General features: G+C 39.9%; 1 protein-coding gene and 1 long non-coding RNA gene across 10 annotated transcripts; one reads left to right on the top strand and one right to left on the bottom strand.

Annotated features, from left to right (window-relative positions):
* Nucleotides 1-84: 84 nt before the first annotated feature.
* On the top strand, nucleotides 85-13,082 carry LOC124265209 (GMP reductase 2-like). Of its 2 annotated transcripts, XM_046700003.1 has the most exons (8): nucleotides 85-300; nucleotides 3,316-3,333; nucleotides 6,541-6,660; nucleotides 7,017-7,100; nucleotides 7,771-7,944; nucleotides 10,070-10,258; nucleotides 10,814-11,016; nucleotides 11,183-13,082. In XM_046700003.1, the coding sequence occupies exons 1-8, from the start codon at nucleotides 214-216 to the stop codon at nucleotides 11,379-11,381; spliced, it is 1,074 nt and encodes a 357-aa protein (XP_046555959.1). In that variant the 5' UTR covers nucleotides 85-213; the 3' UTR covers nucleotides 11,382-13,082. The 2 variants fall into 2 exon arrangements, with proteins under 2 accessions (XP_046555959.1, XP_046555960.1); XM_046700004.1 differs by lacking the exon at nucleotides 3,316-3,333 and having other exon boundaries at nucleotides 87-300.
* Nucleotides 13,083-13,315: 233 nt separating this feature from the next.
* On the bottom strand, nucleotides 13,316-14,154 carry LOC124265210. 8 transcript variants are annotated; one of them, XR_006895378.1, is made up of 5 exons: nucleotides 14,098-14,148; nucleotides 13,657-13,825; nucleotides 13,588-13,623; nucleotides 13,413-13,556; nucleotides 13,316-13,366 (listed from the first exon to the last, which is right to left on the bottom strand). It is a non-coding gene; the product is annotated as an uncharacterized LOC124265210 (long non-coding RNA). The 8 variants fall into 8 exon arrangements; XR_006895381.1 differs by lacking the exons at nucleotides 13,316-13,366; nucleotides 14,098-14,148 and adding exons at nucleotides 13,889-13,980; nucleotides 14,059-14,080 and having other exon boundaries at nucleotides 13,401-13,556; XR_006895382.1 differs by lacking the exons at nucleotides 13,316-13,366; nucleotides 14,098-14,148 and adding exons at nucleotides 13,889-13,969; nucleotides 14,007-14,073 and having other exon boundaries at nucleotides 13,401-13,556.
* Between the last annotated feature and the right edge of the window lie 3,663 nt (nucleotides 14,155-17,817).

Raw genomic sequence — 17,817 nt, 5'->3', positions numbered from 1 at the left:
CTTGCGCTGTGGGGAGTACCATCAGTGCTCCAGACAGTGTATGTGGTATCGGATTACAGTAGGAAAACAATGTTAGGAGTTCAATAAGATGGCCGTAATATAATAAACCGCAGGGGAAGAATATATATATAGACCACGCGAGATCCCGCTCTAACAAGTGACTTTGTCAGTGACCGTAGAGATTATCAAGTAGCAGTACAAGCGATTTCCGAAATGCCTAGAATTGACAACGATATCAAGTTAGATTTCAAGGATGTCCTTGTACGACCAAAGCGCAGCACAATCCGGAGCCGTGCCGATGTAAGTACCCATGCGAGGCTAATTATATCGGTACATGTGTTGTGTCGTTGAGATTCAGGCATGCAAGTTGAAACTTCTCCGGATTCCTTCACTGACTCTGATTTTTGTTTTATTCTTAATTTGCTGCCTGCCACATAACTGAATTAACTACCCTAGCCTTGAATACTCTGTGGTGAAACAAATTTTATAAAGGTAGGCAGAGGAACAATATCGTTTTTGTCTGCCATGTTTCTTAATCTTATGCATTAAATATAAGACTGAAAAACATAAATAAGAAAGACTTGATAAAATGTTATATTTTTAGTCATTTGATTCAATATTGTAGTTGTATCAAACGTATCAAATTCACATTCTCCTGGCTCTACATTAAAAGCAGGTTGGTATCCATTCTACCATGACACAATGACGGAACAAGCAAAAACTCTTGTTTTCGTGGAAACGATTAGTGATGTGGCGTAGGTTGAGCCCAATATAAGTCTGAGTATTGTATTGGGATATTACGTCACAGTAGGTGATAGCACTGCACCGAAGTTAAATCTTTTATACTACAGAATTGTACAATACACTGACTATTTGTTTTCTGTCTGAAATATATGTGCACACTTTCTGTAAATAATATTGAGGGTACAACACATTATTTTGCATCATTAATGAGATCAGATCAGTATTAGAAACCAGCAGTCGTGTGTGTGCGCAAACGTTTATACTACTGGCAGATTTGCGTTCTAAGCTAGATTAACAGTAGAACAGCTGTAAAGGTTTATTGACATCATAAAGCACAATTTCTTACAAGCTGTTCCAAATCTGTAGAAGTATTGTAGTAGTTTTCAAGTAGCACAGTATATAAGTTCTTAATGTATCACTGTCTTGCTTTGAGGAACAGGTGGCCCAGCTATCTGAGGTGCTTCTGTCTTCCTGCACAGAGTTATTAATATGAATATTTCCTTGTACGAAATCGGCTTTACATTTTTCAGTTTGGAACATTAACCCAACATTCATTATTTCATATACTATTTGACATTAATTAACATGACCAGTAATGTGGTGCACTTGGTCTCAACTGTGTCCTCACAGCTGGAGGTTTCTGTGTTAGTCATAGACACGGTACCTGTTGACGATGATATCATGAATTTGGAAATTGGATATCATTGTAGCGGAAATCAGTTTGTATTTACTATTAATGTATCATTCTGTGCAAAACTATTTTGAGTCTACTTTATTGAATCTATCTCTTTACTTCATTTTCAATAAATCCCAGTGTTTATGTTTGGACTTACATTAGCAAATCTTTCAAGAATGAAAGAATTTTACTAAATTCAAGCTGTGGAGTAGTGATAAAGTCCCACACTAATATATTGTACAGACATCTGGTTTAACCTGATCTATATTTACTTTTGTAGACTTATTACTGACAAACCTCTAGCTGTGATGACATACAGTCAGGCCATGTGCACCATATGTTACATTAATTAATGTAAATTAGGCAATGTATGTTGGTGTCATGTTCCTAATTTGAAAAATGTGAAGCTGTATTAACACAATGAGTGATTAAAGATACAAACAGTTCTGAACAGATTGTGTTGTTTTGTTGATCAAACCAGCCAAAGTAACAATGTGTTTACCTCCCCAAGATGCACTTATTTTACTTACCTTCTTTCTAATTACATAAAAGATGATAATATATTAATTTGAATTCAAAACATCCAGATATATCTGTGTTCTGTTTTATAGCTTATTAGGGATATACAACAGATATTATCATGATTATCTTTAAGAATAAAAGGTATGGTGTGACCCATTCACAAATCATCATCAGGCAGTTGTGGAAATAAATTTTGGGTCCTTGCAGACCAGTTACGGAAGTGATTGAACACTATGCAGTAATAATGTGGGTTTAAATTTGTTAGTCCATTGTTTGTTTAAAGAATAATCTGTGCACTATAATGATATAGTATGACCAGAAATTATTCAGAATTTTAGGAATATGTTTAATTGGATTTCTAGTATAAACAACCTTGACCAGCTATCAAGTGCTTGGTTTCATTCAAGAGAGACGACTCCGTTAATCCTTTTTCATTAGTTTGTGATGGGTTATCCTCCTTTGTTTACTTGCTAGCAGACGACATTTTCAGTGATCCTCAGTATTGATGATTTAGAGAAGGGGAAGTTGATTTTTAGAGTATTATAACAAGGACATATCACCTATCATGAAACCTGAACAAAAGGAGCTTACAGCATAGAAATTTTAACTGGGACAATGTGATTTTCTCAGATGAAAGTTCTGTGTGGCTGTTTCCTAGTACACTGAAATTCTGGACCAAACAAACTGAAAAACCTTTGTATCAGCACCCAAAGTACAGTCTGAAATTTAACGTGTTGGGTGGCATATCTGTGTTAGGGGCAACGCCCCTCTGTGTATTTGAAGGGAATATGAACAGTGAGCGGTACACAGATATTCACGAGGGACATTTACTTCCATCTGCTCACATGTTCTATGGACATTTTCGTTTTTTCCAGCAGGATAACGACCCAAAACATCGTTCAAAGCATTCACAGGCCTTGTTTCGGACCAAAATATGACATTATTAGATTGGCCAAGCTATAGCCCTGACCTAAATCCAATAGAAAATGTTTGGGGACTTATGAAGGAAAGTGTCAATAAGAAATATCTGACAAAAATTGCTGAAATGAAAGAATAGGTGGTCCGATATTGGGACAGCATGTACCACGACTTTCTAACTTCTTTGATCAGTAGTATGCTCCGCGCATTGAAGCCTGCATTGCTGCCCATGGTGACTTGACAAAATACTAACTGTTCACCTGTCTTTTAATCTGGAGTTATGTTCTGCTAATATTCACATTTAATACGTGAGTAATGAGTGAAAAACATAAAAAAAATTACAATCTTTAAATTCTCAATAATTTCTGGTTGTACTGTATAATCTTGGCTACTTGGACGGAGATATTACTCACTCACAGAGTATTTGTTAATGCATGTTTTCATTGTTATAATAGGGGTCCGTGCTGAGACAGGTGAGGGGTCTCCAAACACTAAGATGTCTCTGTAGGCAAGCTTGGTGAGCTCAGTGCCAGGGTGTTAGTAACTGTTACAACACTACTGAACTAGGTTATCTGCATTCTACGGAATGGAGGTCAAGTGAAGTGAAACTCAATGAGTGAGTAATTGAGTTTAGTTTTACGCTGCACTCGGCAATATTCCAGCTATATGGCCGCGGTCTGTAAATACTCGAGTGTGGACCAGACAATCCCGTGATCAGCAGGTTGAGCATTGATCTGCGCAATTGGGAACTGATGACATGAGTCAACCAAGTAGGCGAACCTGACCACCCGATCCCATTACTCGCCCCCTACAACCAGCATGGGTTACTGAAGATCAATATTCTAACCCGGACGTTCACGGCTCGAAACTCAATGAACAATGCTGAAAGAGCAATAAAACTAAAGTTAACCAGTATTGATATGTGCCTTAGATTAAAATGTGAATATCTTAGGGTTTTTTCCCTTTTGATGTGAACTACATGATAAGCAATATGGTTTTACTGAATGTGCATGCCCACACTCACCATGCCCACACTCACCATGTCCTCACTCACCGCGCCCACTCACCATGCCCACACTCACCATGTCCACACTCACCATGCCCACACTCACCATGCCCACACTCACCATGCCCACACTCACCATGCCCACACTCACCATGCCCACACTCACCATGCCCACACTCACCATGCCCACACTCACCATGCCCACTCACCATGACCACACTCACCATGACCACACACACCATGCCCACACTCACCATGACCACACACACCATGCCCACACTCACCATGTCCACACTCACCATGCCCATGCTCACCATGCCAACACTCACACCACGCCCACACTCACCATGCCCACACTCACCATGTCCACACTCACCATGTCTACACTCACCATGCCCACACTCACCATGCCCACACTCACCATGCCCACACTCACCATGCCCACTCACCATGCCCACACTCACACCACGCCCACACTCACCATGCCCACACTCACCATGTCTACACTCACCATGTCTACACTCACCATGCCCACAATCACCATGCCCACACACACCATGCCCACACTCACCATGACCACACTCACCATGCCCACACTCACCATGTCCACACTCACCATGCCCACACTCACCATGCCCATGCTCACCATGCCAACACTCACACCAGCCCACACTCACCATGCCCACACTCACCATGTCCACACTCACCATGCCCAATCACCATGACCACACTCACCAAGCCCACTCACCATGTCCATGCCCACACTCACCATGCCCACACTCACACACTCACCATGCCCACACTCACCATGTCTACACTCACACCATGCCCACACTCACACATGCCCACATTCACCATGCCCACACTCACCAAGCCCACACTCACCATGCCCACGCTCACCATGCCCACGCTCACCATGCCCCTGCTCACCATGCCCACACTCACACCACGCCCACACTCACCATGTCTACACTCACCATGCCCACACTCACCATGTCCATGCTCACCACGCCCACACTCACAACATGCCCACACTCACCATGCCCACACAATCACTCTGTAACAGTCATAATGGAGTTGTATATCCATTACACTGCCATGCTAAGTCATTTATTGCCAAAGAAATTCATTATACAAAACATTTGTGACCAGGATTATGTTTCAACTGTTATTCACTAATTCAGTTACTGTGGTTACACAATTCAGTAATCATGATAATATGTTTTTTCTCCATTTGTTCAAATTTGAGTTATAATGTCAGTTGCTAATTTGAGTCGTCACCTGTTGTGTGAACACTACATTGTGCATGTTATGAACAGACTCTGAGGATGTGGGTTCGAATCCCTGGTGGGACTCAACCGAACAAAAGTACTAGAATCAGTACTATACTGGGAGAGTGTAATCCCAAATATAGCATATGTTATATCTGCAAACACTGTTCAAAGTATTGTCAAACATAACCGGGGGGATTAACCCACTCTCATTAGAATTATTAGATAAATTACATTTGAGAAGGCCATGGAGGTTGGTTCCACTCATGAGGTCATTGTCTGACTGTGTCATGGGGGTGAATGAACATTTCACCGTACATAGGTTTAAATGTGTTACTTCATTGTACATTGAAAGCATAACCAACACACAAGGACATCTTTTTATTGTTTTATTTAACAGATCTTGATGATTGACTTGCACCAGTTTGGCACTAGGTTTTCTGATCAATAATGATGCTCATCAGCCATTGTGCTCCCTCTCCCCATCCACCTCCCCCCCTCCCCAGCTTTCCTGTCCCCATATGTATGTGTACACTATTCTGAACCAAGTCCCCCTGTCAGGAAATCCGGGGAATAAGTAAATATTTTGTTGTAAATTGTGTTGTATATTTAACATGTTAGATTCAGAACTATTTTTTCATTGCATTTTGGGACTGCATTCAGTGCAGTAAAATAAAGCGAAGCATGGAAAGCTCTAGCTGTTTAGTAGTCCTGTTATCAGTGAAGTACATTAGCTTAGATATTATTGATAGTGATATCTCAGGAATGTGAAGATACCATTTTTCTCCGATAAGGCTTCATCATGTCTATTGTTAGCAATGTGGCATGATTTTTGTTATGTCATGGGGAATGAAAACTTTTAAAGGTTTCAAAATAATCCTGAATTTCTGGCCACCTTATATTTGATAATAAAAATGACCTTTCAATAAATACTTTATTTCAGATATCTTGAGAACTAAATAAAACAGAATTTAAATCTCAAAACTATGATGCTGTACTATTTACAATAGAATTGCTTATTAAAATGCAGGTAGGACCCATTTTACCAACAAAGTCAGTTTATTGCTGTTTTCAATGTTCCATGAGTGAAATATTATGAATCGATGCAGGTACATGTGTATGACATATTGTATCATCTGATCCGTGCATTGAATTATTGATGAATCTCGACATTCCTGTCATATGTATTGACATGAACATGTTGAATTGTCAAATTCTTAATTCTGATTTTGGAATTTAAGATAGCATTTACTGCAGGCCAGGACAGTTCTAGATAGATCACCAGAGTGTGTTGGGTAAACAGCCTACAGCTGTAACTGGCTTTCATATACTGTCATAGTATGGTTCTTGCACTATCAACCACTTGATCACTCACTGATGTTGTTGTGTTACCATGGTTACAGGTTGACCTCACTCGGTCATTCATCTTCCGCAACTCCAACCTCACCTACACAGGTATTCCCGTCATGGCTGCCAACATGGACACAGTTGGTACCTTCGAGATGGCCAAAGCATTTGCAAAGGTAATACCAGAACCGTTCAGTAATTCACTTAAAAATGACGGGTCATTTTAACCTAAAACATAGAAATTGGAATGTAAATCCGCACCAAAGGCTGGAAGATGGTGGAGTAGTTGTTGGGGACTGATTGCCATCTTGTCTACATGTCTAATCTCCTTATTATGTCCCTTAGTCATTGAAAATTCAGATGTATTTTTATAAATATCTACATGCTGAGTTGTCCAACGGAATATTGATTACTGAATGACTGTCAAGACTCGGCTGGAATCATAATGTGTGGAAATACTCAAACGGGATAACTCTCGATCCTAGATAAGTCAACAAATTACCTAGTTTAAGACTGCATTGTTGTATTTCAGCACCTGATGTTCACAACCATCCACAAACACTACTCACTAGCAGCGTGGAAGGAGTTTGTGGACAACAATGCTGAAACTCTTGAGGTCAGTGAGCTTCAGTTCAACCAAGGACGTCTTTGGTTCATTGCATAACGTTCTCAATCGCTGTCATGACAAAAATGGGTATTTCTTGTTTGACTATTAAGTAGGGCTGTAACGATGCATCAAACTGTCGATGGATTGCAATTGTTGAGCCTCCGATAGCAATTAATCGATGGTAGGAACAAAAATCTATCGATGCATCGATATTATGTGTAACTATCGATAGTTTAGTAATTGAATTCAATTGATAAATGCGCAGTGCAAAATACAGGAGGTACCAGATTCGTTCACTTTGATTTAGAGTTATCCGCCTCTGTTACCTCTTAAACAAACTTGATCTGGCTTTCAAGTTTCTTGTCAGTTATTAAAACAGACTGAAACTACTTAAGCTTGTTTTTATTTCATATAAACTATGCATTTATTTGGGAAACGACTTCAAATGAGACAATTCAAGGAGACAAAAACTATTGCAATAGTTATTCGCAATAGACTATCGTTATCGCAATAGTTGTTACCCCCTCAATAGTCACCCCTACTTAAGTATCAAGTATTATTCTGATTGAGATGTTTGTGTTACTTTGAAAGGTATAGGTTTATGAAAGTAATGCTATTTTCGTGACAAATATTTGATATGTGCATGCAATGTGAAGTCGGCTAACGTGGTTGTCTGCAGCATATTGCCGTCAGCGCCGGCATAGCAGAAGGGGACATGCAGAAGCTGAGTGACATTCTGGAGTTGGCGCCACAGATCAAGTTCATCTGTCTTGATGTTGCTAACGGTTACTCAGAGCACTTCGTGCAGTTTGTCAGGGATGTCCGAAAGAAGTTCCCCAAAAAGACGATCATGGTAAGAGGTTGTGAACTATTCCAAGTTTCCATTGTAAACTGGTCGTTTTAAGGAGGGAGGCTGGGTTTTTTTCATTCATTTGAGTGGGTAACATGGGTGAGAACTTTCACCAAGCAGTTGGCACCAATGTACGTAATGCAGGTTGGCTTGGCATGTATTAGTGCACTGAGAGTTAACTCCCTTACATTACCTCTCTTATCTCTACAGTCTGAATGATATACTTTGTAACTGTTTGTGGCCATATGACTGAGCTCTGGGAAGTTGTTTATGTAGGTAGGCTTTGGGTGTTTGATGAGAGATTAACAGACTGACATACTGATTAATATATCAGGCAGATAACATGAGTCTGTGATGTTGCAGGCAGGTAATGTGAGTCTGTGATGTTGCAGGCAGGAAATGTGAGTTTGTGATCTTACAGGCAGGTGATGTGAGTCTGTGATGTTGCACGCAGGTGATGTGAGTCATGATGTTACAGACAGTAATGTGAGTCATGATGTTACATCCAGGTGATGTGAGATGTTGCAGGCAGTAATGTGAGTCATGATGTTGCACGCAGGTAATGTGAGTCTGTGATGTTACAGGCAGGTAACGTGAGTCTGTGATGTTGCAGGCAGGTAATGTGAGTCATGTTGCATTCAGGTGGTGGGAGTCTGTGATGTTGCAGGCAGGTAACGTGAGTCATGATGTTGCAAGCAGATGATGTGAGTCATTTTGCACGCAGGTAATGTGAGTATGATGTTGCATGCAGGTGATGTGAGTCTGTGATGTTGCAGGCAGGTAATGTGAGTCATGATGTTGCAGGCAGTAATGTGAGTCAGTGATGTTACAGGCAGGTAACGTGAGTCTGTGATGTTGCAGGCAGGTAATGTGAGTCATGTTGCATGCAGGTGATGTGAGTCTGTGATGTTACAGGCAGGTAATGTGAGTCATGTTGCAGGCAGTAATGTGAGTCTGTGATGTTGCATGCAGGTGATGTGAGTCATGTTGCGTGCAGGTGATGTGAGTCATGTTGTTGCAAGCAGATGATGTGAGTCATGTTGTTGCAGGCAGGTAATGTGAGTCATGATGTTGCAGACAGGTAATGTGAGTCATGTTGTTGCAAGCAGATGATGTGAGTCATGTTGCAAGCAGATGATGTGAGTCATTTTGCAGGCTGGCAATGTGAGTCTGATGTTGCACGCAGGTGATGTGAGTCATGCTGTTACAGGCAGGTAATGTGAGTCATGATGTTGCAGGCAGTAATGTGAGTCTGTGATGTTACAGGCAGGTAACGTGAGTCTGTGATGTTGCAGGCAGGTAATGTGAGTCATGTTGCATGCAGGTGATGTGAGTCTGTGATGTTACAGGCAGGTGGTGTGAGTCTGTGATGTTGCAGGCAGGTAATGTGAGTATGATGTTGCAAGCAGGTGAGTGTGCAGTAATGTGATATGATGTGCAGGCAGGTAATGTGAGTCATGATGTTACAGGCAGGTAATGTGAGTCGTGAGTGATGTTACAGGCAGGTAATGTGAGTCTGTGATGTTACAGGCAGGTAATGTGAGTCATGATGTTACAGGCAGGTAATGTGAGTCATGATGTTACAGCAAGCAGATGTTACAGGCAGGTAATGTGAGTCATGATGTTACAGGCAGGTAATGTTAGTATGATGTTGCAAGCAGATGATGTGAGTCATGTTGCAGGCAGGTAATGTGAGTATGATGTTGCACACAGGTGATGTGAGTCTGTGATGTTGCAGGCAGGTAATGTGAGTCATGATGTTACAGGCAGGTAATGTGAGTCTGTGATGTTACAGGCAGGTAATGTGAGTCTGTGATGTTGCAGGCAGGTAATGTGAGTGTGATGTTGCAGGCAGGTAATGTGAGTCATGATGTTGCAAGCAGGTGATGTGAGTATGATGTTGCAGGCAGGTGATGTGAGTATGATGTTGCAGGCAGGTAATGTGAGTGTGATGTTGCAGGCAGGTAATGTGAGTCATGTTGTTCACGCAGGTAGTGTGAGTCTGTGATGTTGCAGGCAGGTAATGTGAGTCATGATGTTACAGGCAGGTAATGTGAGTCATGTTGTTCAGGCAGGTAGTGTGAGTCTGTGATGTTACAGGCAGGTAATGTGAGTCATGTTGTTCCAGGCAGGTAACGTGGTGACAGGTGAGATGGTGGAGGAGCTGATCTTGTCAGGGGCGGACATCATCAAGGTGGGGATCGGCCCTGGCTCTGTGTGCACCACCAGGAAGAAGACTGGGGTCGGCTACCCACAGCTCAGTGCCGTCATGGAATGTGCGGACGCAGCCCATGGCCTGGGTGGACATATAATATCTGTGAGTCTCAACACTCTTGGACGCTCATCTCAGGATTTGTTTTTGTTTTATTATACTGGATTAAGTACATTGAGGTTTTATGTCTTCCTTTTTCAAGGAGAAACCATCATTAGTCGAGAAAAAAGTGAAAAAACCTGGCTATTACTTTATGTCTGTTGGCTGAAGTAACTTTCTATGTAGTCACAATATGTTAATTTGGACACTTGTTAATCTGGACAATTCTAATAGAAATGGTACTGTCTGAATTAAGAGAGTTTTGCTATATACAGTCAATGTTTCATTTTCATACTTGAAACAAACTAGGAAACTATGTCTGAGACAGTTGGAAGATTAGAAGCCCTCTGTGACATGAATTGATTGATAATGTATCTAGTGTTAAGGATGGCATTGACAGACATTTTGTTAGAATAAATTTGACTAGTATGGCGTAGGTACATCCAATAAGCTTAATTGAAGTCTTTATTATACGTTTTACAGATCAGAGGTAAAAACATTGTTGAATACAGAAATATTATGTATTGGTATCTCGCTCACTCACTCACTCACTCACCATAGGATGGAGGGTGCACATGTCCTGGTGATGTGGCGAAGGCATTTGGTGCAGGGGCGGACTACGTGATGCTGGGTGGCATGCTGGCCGGACACAATGAGTCAGGAGGGGAAATGATCGAGAAAAATGGCAAGAAGGTTAAACTGTTCTATGGAATGAGCTCGGCTACTGCCATGAAGAAACATTCTGGAGGTGTCGCTGAATACAGGTAGGATTCTGAATGTGGCCTTCCTGGTATTTGTAATGACAGTCAGCTGGTATGTGTGAACACATTTTTCTTCAAGAGTGAAAATCAATCATACGAATGGCAATTCTAACAACAAGTGCTTACTAAGGTTTTCAGAGGATTCTTAAAGAAGTCCTTACTATTCCAGGGCATCAGAAGGAAAGACTGTTGAGATAGAGTACCGAGGAGAGGTGGAAGCTACAATTCAGGACATCTTGGGGGGCATCAGATCCACCTGCACATACGTTGGGGCCTCCAAGCTGAAGGAGCTGAGCCGCAGGACGACATTCATACGCTGTACACAACAGTGGAATGAAGTCTTCACAGCCTTTACCACACAACATTAACTGCTTGGAAACCACATGCTTGGAGTTATCTCCCTTGAAAACATGGCAAATGGTGATCTAGTGCTGCTAACAGGTCATTTTGGGGTTAAATTATTTGTTTTTGTATGCTAAAAGAACACATTACATAAATGTCTGTGCTTGTACAAGTGAATATATTTTGCATCTTTAAAAATCTAAGGTTACATACAAGATCAGACTGAGATGTGCTTGTCATGAGTTGCTTCCCATGGCCGTCCTCATGTTTTACTCCAGTGATGAATTGTCCTGTGCCATAGATATAGACTGCTGTATGGGGAGTGAGGGTATTTTTGATGACTTGTCCAGGACAATTTTTGATAGCAGTCACTTGTGTGTATGAACACCTTTATGTATGTATAAGGGGAATGTTAAACTATGAGCTTACATACATAATGCATTGAAATCTATTTACCAATGTAATATGAACAATATAGTGAAAACTGGGACAGAAATCTTACAGGCTATTATCAATGTAATATGGTTTGAATAAACTGTATCCATTGTTGCCAAGGTAATATGGTCTGAACAAGCCGTATCCATTGTTGCCAAGGTAATATGGTCTGAACAAACAGTATCCATTGTTGTCAAGGTAATATGGTCTGAACAAACAGTATCCAGGATTATTGTTTTCATACTTCTGTCTCATTCATTTTTCCACTGTAATATGCACAATGAAAATAGTTTGTGTGTTGATCCTAGAAAACTCCTTATATGTATTCTAACAGTACTTCTTTTGCCATCAGTTAGTTTCCTAATGGTTTTTTCCTTTTTATTTTGTGTATTCAAATTTTGCTGTAATATTAATGAAGCCAAATATTTAAAAAAAGTTGGCCATGGCATGTATGCTGCTTGTGGAAACCTATGGGTCTTTAGGGTTAATGTTGGTCTCAGCAACCTATCCTTAATGTATTGGATGGCTGGCCTCGGGACTTTGTCTGTGTATCCTGACAATATGCATGGTGCTTGATATATTTACAGAGAAGACAGGTGCGCCCTTACATAGATGACAGGTGCTCCCTCACATTGAATTAAGTGACAATCACAGGTGGACCCAGGTAGCACTTACCAGTCCACTTCTCTTTAGCGAGATGTAAAAAGTGACCCTGAACCTGTGCCTACCACAGCTCACAGAGTCCATTCTTACAGCACAATGAGAATAATAAAAAGAGAGATTTTCCACTAAGTCTGATATAGGTATTTGGAGGTGTAACATAACTTCCATGGTGGCAGAACATGTCCCGGCTCAGTCGTCAGTAATGAAGGAGGACTCGACAGGAAGTTGTAAATACACGTATATTGTTCAACTCAACTCTCAGCAACATTCCAGCTTTATCCTGATAAAAAAGATTGAACCAGTCAATCCAGTGATTAACATTGTGGTCATCCATCAATACAATTGAGGTAAAATGCATCAACCAAGTCAGAGAGTGTGACCTCCACGTCTCGTCAGTTGCTGAAGACGGGTTCTGACCCTGACCGTCATGGGTAACATGTTTATTCAATACTGCATGTTTACAATCATTTCCAAGCTTTTTCACAATCCTATTTCCCAGCATTACAATCCAAGAATTAGAAGATGATTCTAATCATCTATATTGTTCCCAAGGTAACAAGGGGTTGTTGCTATTTTATGGTCCCAGACACAGGCAATTGATTCATTCTCTAAATAGATAATTTACACAACTGAAAATGCCAATATTTCTGTGCAAAATTTGGGCTTTTTAAAATTATTTTCCATTTTTATAGTTCAGTAAAAATGATTTTAAGGTCGAATTTTAAACTTGTGAGAATCCCTACTTTGGGTCCATTGTGTAGTGTTACCTGTATTACACCTGTTCAGTAAACCTTTATTACATGACTTAGTTAAGTGTCATAGTGATTTGTTGGGTCTATGTTGAGTAGTGTTTACCTTTATTAATCCCTACTGGTAGTGGGTCCTGTGTTGTGTAGTGTTACCTGTATTACACCTGGTTACTCTATAGTGAGTACCTTTTACCTGTACCTGTATTACACCTGGGTCTATGTTGAGTAGTGTTACCTGTATTACACCTGGGCCCGTGTTGAGTAGTGTTACCTGTATTACACCTGGGCCTGTGTTGAGTAGTGTTACCTGTATTACACCTGGGTCTGTGTTGAGTAGTGTTACCTGTATTACACCTGGGCCTGAGTAGTTTTACCTGTATTACACCTGGGTCTATGTTGAGTAGTGTTACCTGTATTACACCTGGGCCTCTAGTGTTGTAGTAGTGTATTACACCTGGGCCTGTGTTGAGTAGTGTTACCTGTATTACACCTGGGTCTGTGTTGAGTAGTGTTACCTGTATTACACCTGGGTCTATATTGAGTAGTGTTACCTGTATTACACCTGGGCATGTGTTGAGTAGTGTTACCTGTATTACACCTGGGCCTGTGTTGAGTAGTGTTACCTATTTGATTACACCTACTTACTGAGTAGTTATTACACCTGGTTCTATAGTGAGTAGTGTTACCTGTATTACACCTGGGTCTATGTTGAGTAGTGTTACCTGTTTACACCTACTTACAACTGGGTCTATATTGAGTAGTGTTACCTGTATTACACCTGGGCATGTGTATTACCTGTATTACACCTGGGTCTGTGTTGAGTGTTACCTTGGGAGTAGTGTTACCTGTATTACACCTGGGCCTGTGTTGGGTAGGGTGTGTTGGGTAGTGTTACCTGTATAACGTGTATTGTCTGTTTTGTTGTGGGCTCTACAACTGCTGCAGTGTGTTAGACATTTTGTTTTATATTCATCTGCCATTACATGCAAAGGCTTGCCATTTTGGAATTATTTAGATCTTAAATCAGCAAGATGTAACAGTGATAAATAACAATTATTTTGGGGGCAGAATTTTACTGAAGTGGACTTCTTCCACGGTATGAAGGAGTAGGAATATACATCATGTTCCTCATAATAAAGAAGTAAATCCATCAATTCTCACCTCTTCTTGTTTCTCATTTACCTTTTACTAGAATACAAGTAAATAACTTCCTCCTGTGTTTACCGTCTTGGTTAGGTCGAGCATGGTCATATGCTGATAAGGTGGTAGAAGGTATACAGTGACACACTAGCTGGTGTTGTGTGACACCTAAACATTTCAACATGACAGGCTTTCAACAACAAACACTGGACTGCTAGAACAACACTGTTGACTATGTATTCATTGTAAATGATGGATTTTGTGAGATCTGCTGTGTAGGTTCATCAAACTCAAGTATTTTAAATTTGCTCTAAGTTAGAGAATGTGTGCCTTTGTTATATCTGTATTCGGCTGCACCCTTTGATCTTGATAGCAGATTTATGTTCCTAAAAAGTAATGGCACTATTTACCTATCATGTTGAAGATTTTATGCATTTGTATTGTCACTTTGTTTGAAATAGGCATGCAGTAAGAGTTACTGTGATACACCTGTAAGTATATGGTATGTGTAGAGATGGGAGCCTCATTTAGAGGTCTCTCCATGTTGTACATGTAATTACAGAGTAATTATTTGGGAGAAATATTTTGTTTGATATCTAATCTCAATTCAGAATGGTTTGTACTCTGGAAGTAAGCTGTTTTGATATGATTCATAGACTATTTGATAGTGATTCATAAAACACATTTTAATGACATAGATGGATTGGTACAATCATATCTGCATTAAGCAGAGATTTCTTGGGATAATGGAAAGGGTCCTGTTGCTTATATTTATTGCACAATATTATTATTGCATTTGATCGTCTTGGATTTTTACACTAATTGGAGCATTCTGTTGTAAATTAGAAGTGTATTTCTAACATATGTTGACATGGGCACAATGTTGAAGAATGTATTCCCACTTACACAGATCAACAATGATAATCATTATAAAGAGGAATTAGTATCACAAACTTCTGTTTGTGGAGTTAATGAACAGTATTGAGTACCGGTATGTGAATCAAAATTCAGTCAATTTGCTCAAAACAAATCGCTGTAGGACATTTTATCAAGAATGGACACTTTTCTATATCTTGACAGAATTTGAAAAAATATCTCAAGATATCTTTTGGACAAGTTGGTGTCCTTGAAAATGAAAGAATGGAAATCGTTACTGTTTAGGTGTCATTTGTTGTGTTCCTGGTGTGTGGAACGTTCCAGGTGTTTCATCCTCAGACATTCTGTCCCGTAACGACACTGTATGTCCTGAATGTCTCATATCAATATTAACCAGGACATACCGGTACGTCCAGCCAATCATAGGCGACCTTGGTGAGGAGAGACCAGCATGGTATAACAGTCTGGCCAGCTTTCAACTGTCTGTAGTGATAATATTGTTAAACATAGGTGGAATGAAGTGTGAATATAGTACCTTGAATGTCAGTGGAAGGATGTTACCACAGCCAACATGTTACTGGTGTGTTATGAGAGTGATAATGTTTTGTATATTGGACTGGCATTAAACAGAAATGCTGCTGAGTTGTTTGTTGTTGGTCTCTTCATGATTGTCAGACAACTGCAGTATCTTGTGCGCCAGAGTTGTGCCCCTTAGCTGTGGCTGGATCCACTGCCCACAATCAATTATTTTCAAGACATTTTGAAAATGTTTTAATTAGTCAGCTATTTTTACCAAACTAACAGTATGACATTACAAAAGAACAGTTAAAAACCAATCAATATTTAATAATTTAATATTCGATTGTTAAACTTGGTGTGATCATGATCATGGGGAAACATTGACATTTCTAAATGTTCTTGTCTGATCATTCCATTGCCTCATCAAGCTCATATTGAATTGGTAAAAAATATTGTTTGAAACAATGGGAATAGTTTGTGATACTGAAGGCAGTTTTCATTTATTCATGAATTCTATGATGCCACCTTCTGAAATATGTAACTTTCACCAAAGACATTTTCCTTCATTGTCAAATTACATCAAATCTGTTTGAAACCTATGAATGGAGGGCACTGGTTATGACTTCTTCTAGTCCAACTATGTCTAGGCAGCCTGTAAATAAGAGTCTGGATCAGTCATAATAAAATTGCTGGCAAAAGGTCAGCTGTTTGTTATCACCAAACTCTGGAACATAAGACCACAACTTCCTTTGAAAAGAAATGCATGAAATGTCATATTATATTGGTTTTATTAACTCATCAACTGTCAAAAATATAATATAACACTGTATGAAACTATCGCAATAATGTAAGTATCTATTCACAAGCTTTGAATAAGCCCCCTTCAAATAGTAACAATGCAGGTGGACCACACCACTTATCTCCCCTTGACCAATCCTGTGCCACCATTTTCTACAGAAACAACATAATGGTCAGCAGTGTGTTCTGAGCAGGAACATTTGTTTCAAACCTGTAGTTCTAATGATTTCCATTTCTGTGTCTTATGAAATTAAACAGCTAGTTAAATGTTATTGAATTATTTACTCATATGTTGAAATGGTAATGAGCAATGTCTTTATCAAGCCAGAGCAAGTGAGCTGGTTTTACGCTGATATTCGCAAAATGTACCCATCTACAGAACTGAACCAGGGTCATCAGCATGATGAACAAATGCTTTAACCACTTAGCTACCTCCCCCACTGTTTTGGTAGCCTAGTGGTTAAAGCATTCGCTCCTCATGCCGAAGGCCTGGGTTCAAATCCCCACATGGGTACAATGTGTGAAGCCCATTTCTGGTGTCCCCGCTGTGATATTGCTAAGTGCGGCGTAAAACCCAACTCACTTACTTACTCCTTCTAGTTTGGAATAATCAGCTTGCTACACTGTACCATCAAATAGTGAAATATATCTAGCATATTTAAAGCTCTAGTACATTATAGTATTCATATTGTATTAACACTTTTACATGACCAAACAGTATAGCAACCTTACAATGTTAAAAAAACAAGTGTGTTGGCGGTCAAGGGGAGGCAACTCTGGACAATGGGAAGACTACGAGAGCTAATATTGACAGGTGGAAAGAACACATGATAATTATGCTGTGTTGAATATGAACTAAACAAAAATGACACAAACCAAAAAACAAACAAACTATAAGCTATTGCCGTGGAGGAGTGTCCTTATTGCTGACATGCCTCCAATAAGAACACGAGGACAACCAATGGGTGAACATATACACATGTACATATCGTTACAACATGCGTAGTGTGAAAATAATACTCTCGGTACAATATACATGGCCACATACTGACCCATATGTATACAATAGAAAATAATGATCTCACTGGCAAAATGTTAGTAAGGCAGAGAGCAAGCTAGCACTTCCGACAGAGTAACCTGTAAAGCATATCAATGAAAAATGATGTTTCAACACATGTACACCTTTGTCCTCTTAAATACATTGGATTGTTACATAACATATTGGACTATAAGGCCAATCAACTGGGATACAAAATAGTAGCAAAATTATTCTCTTACTGTT

This window comes from Haliotis rubra, unplaced genomic scaffold (genome assembly GCF_003918875.1).
Source record: "Haliotis rubra isolate DU_JTF1 unplaced genomic scaffold, ASM391887v1 Scf967, whole genome shotgun sequence".
Classification (NCBI taxonomy): Eukaryota; Metazoa; Mollusca; class Gastropoda; order Lepetellida; family Haliotidae; genus Haliotis; species Haliotis rubra.
The sequence above is the reverse complement of the archived record's forward strand: the minus strand, read 5'-3'. Positions and strand labels throughout refer to the sequence as shown.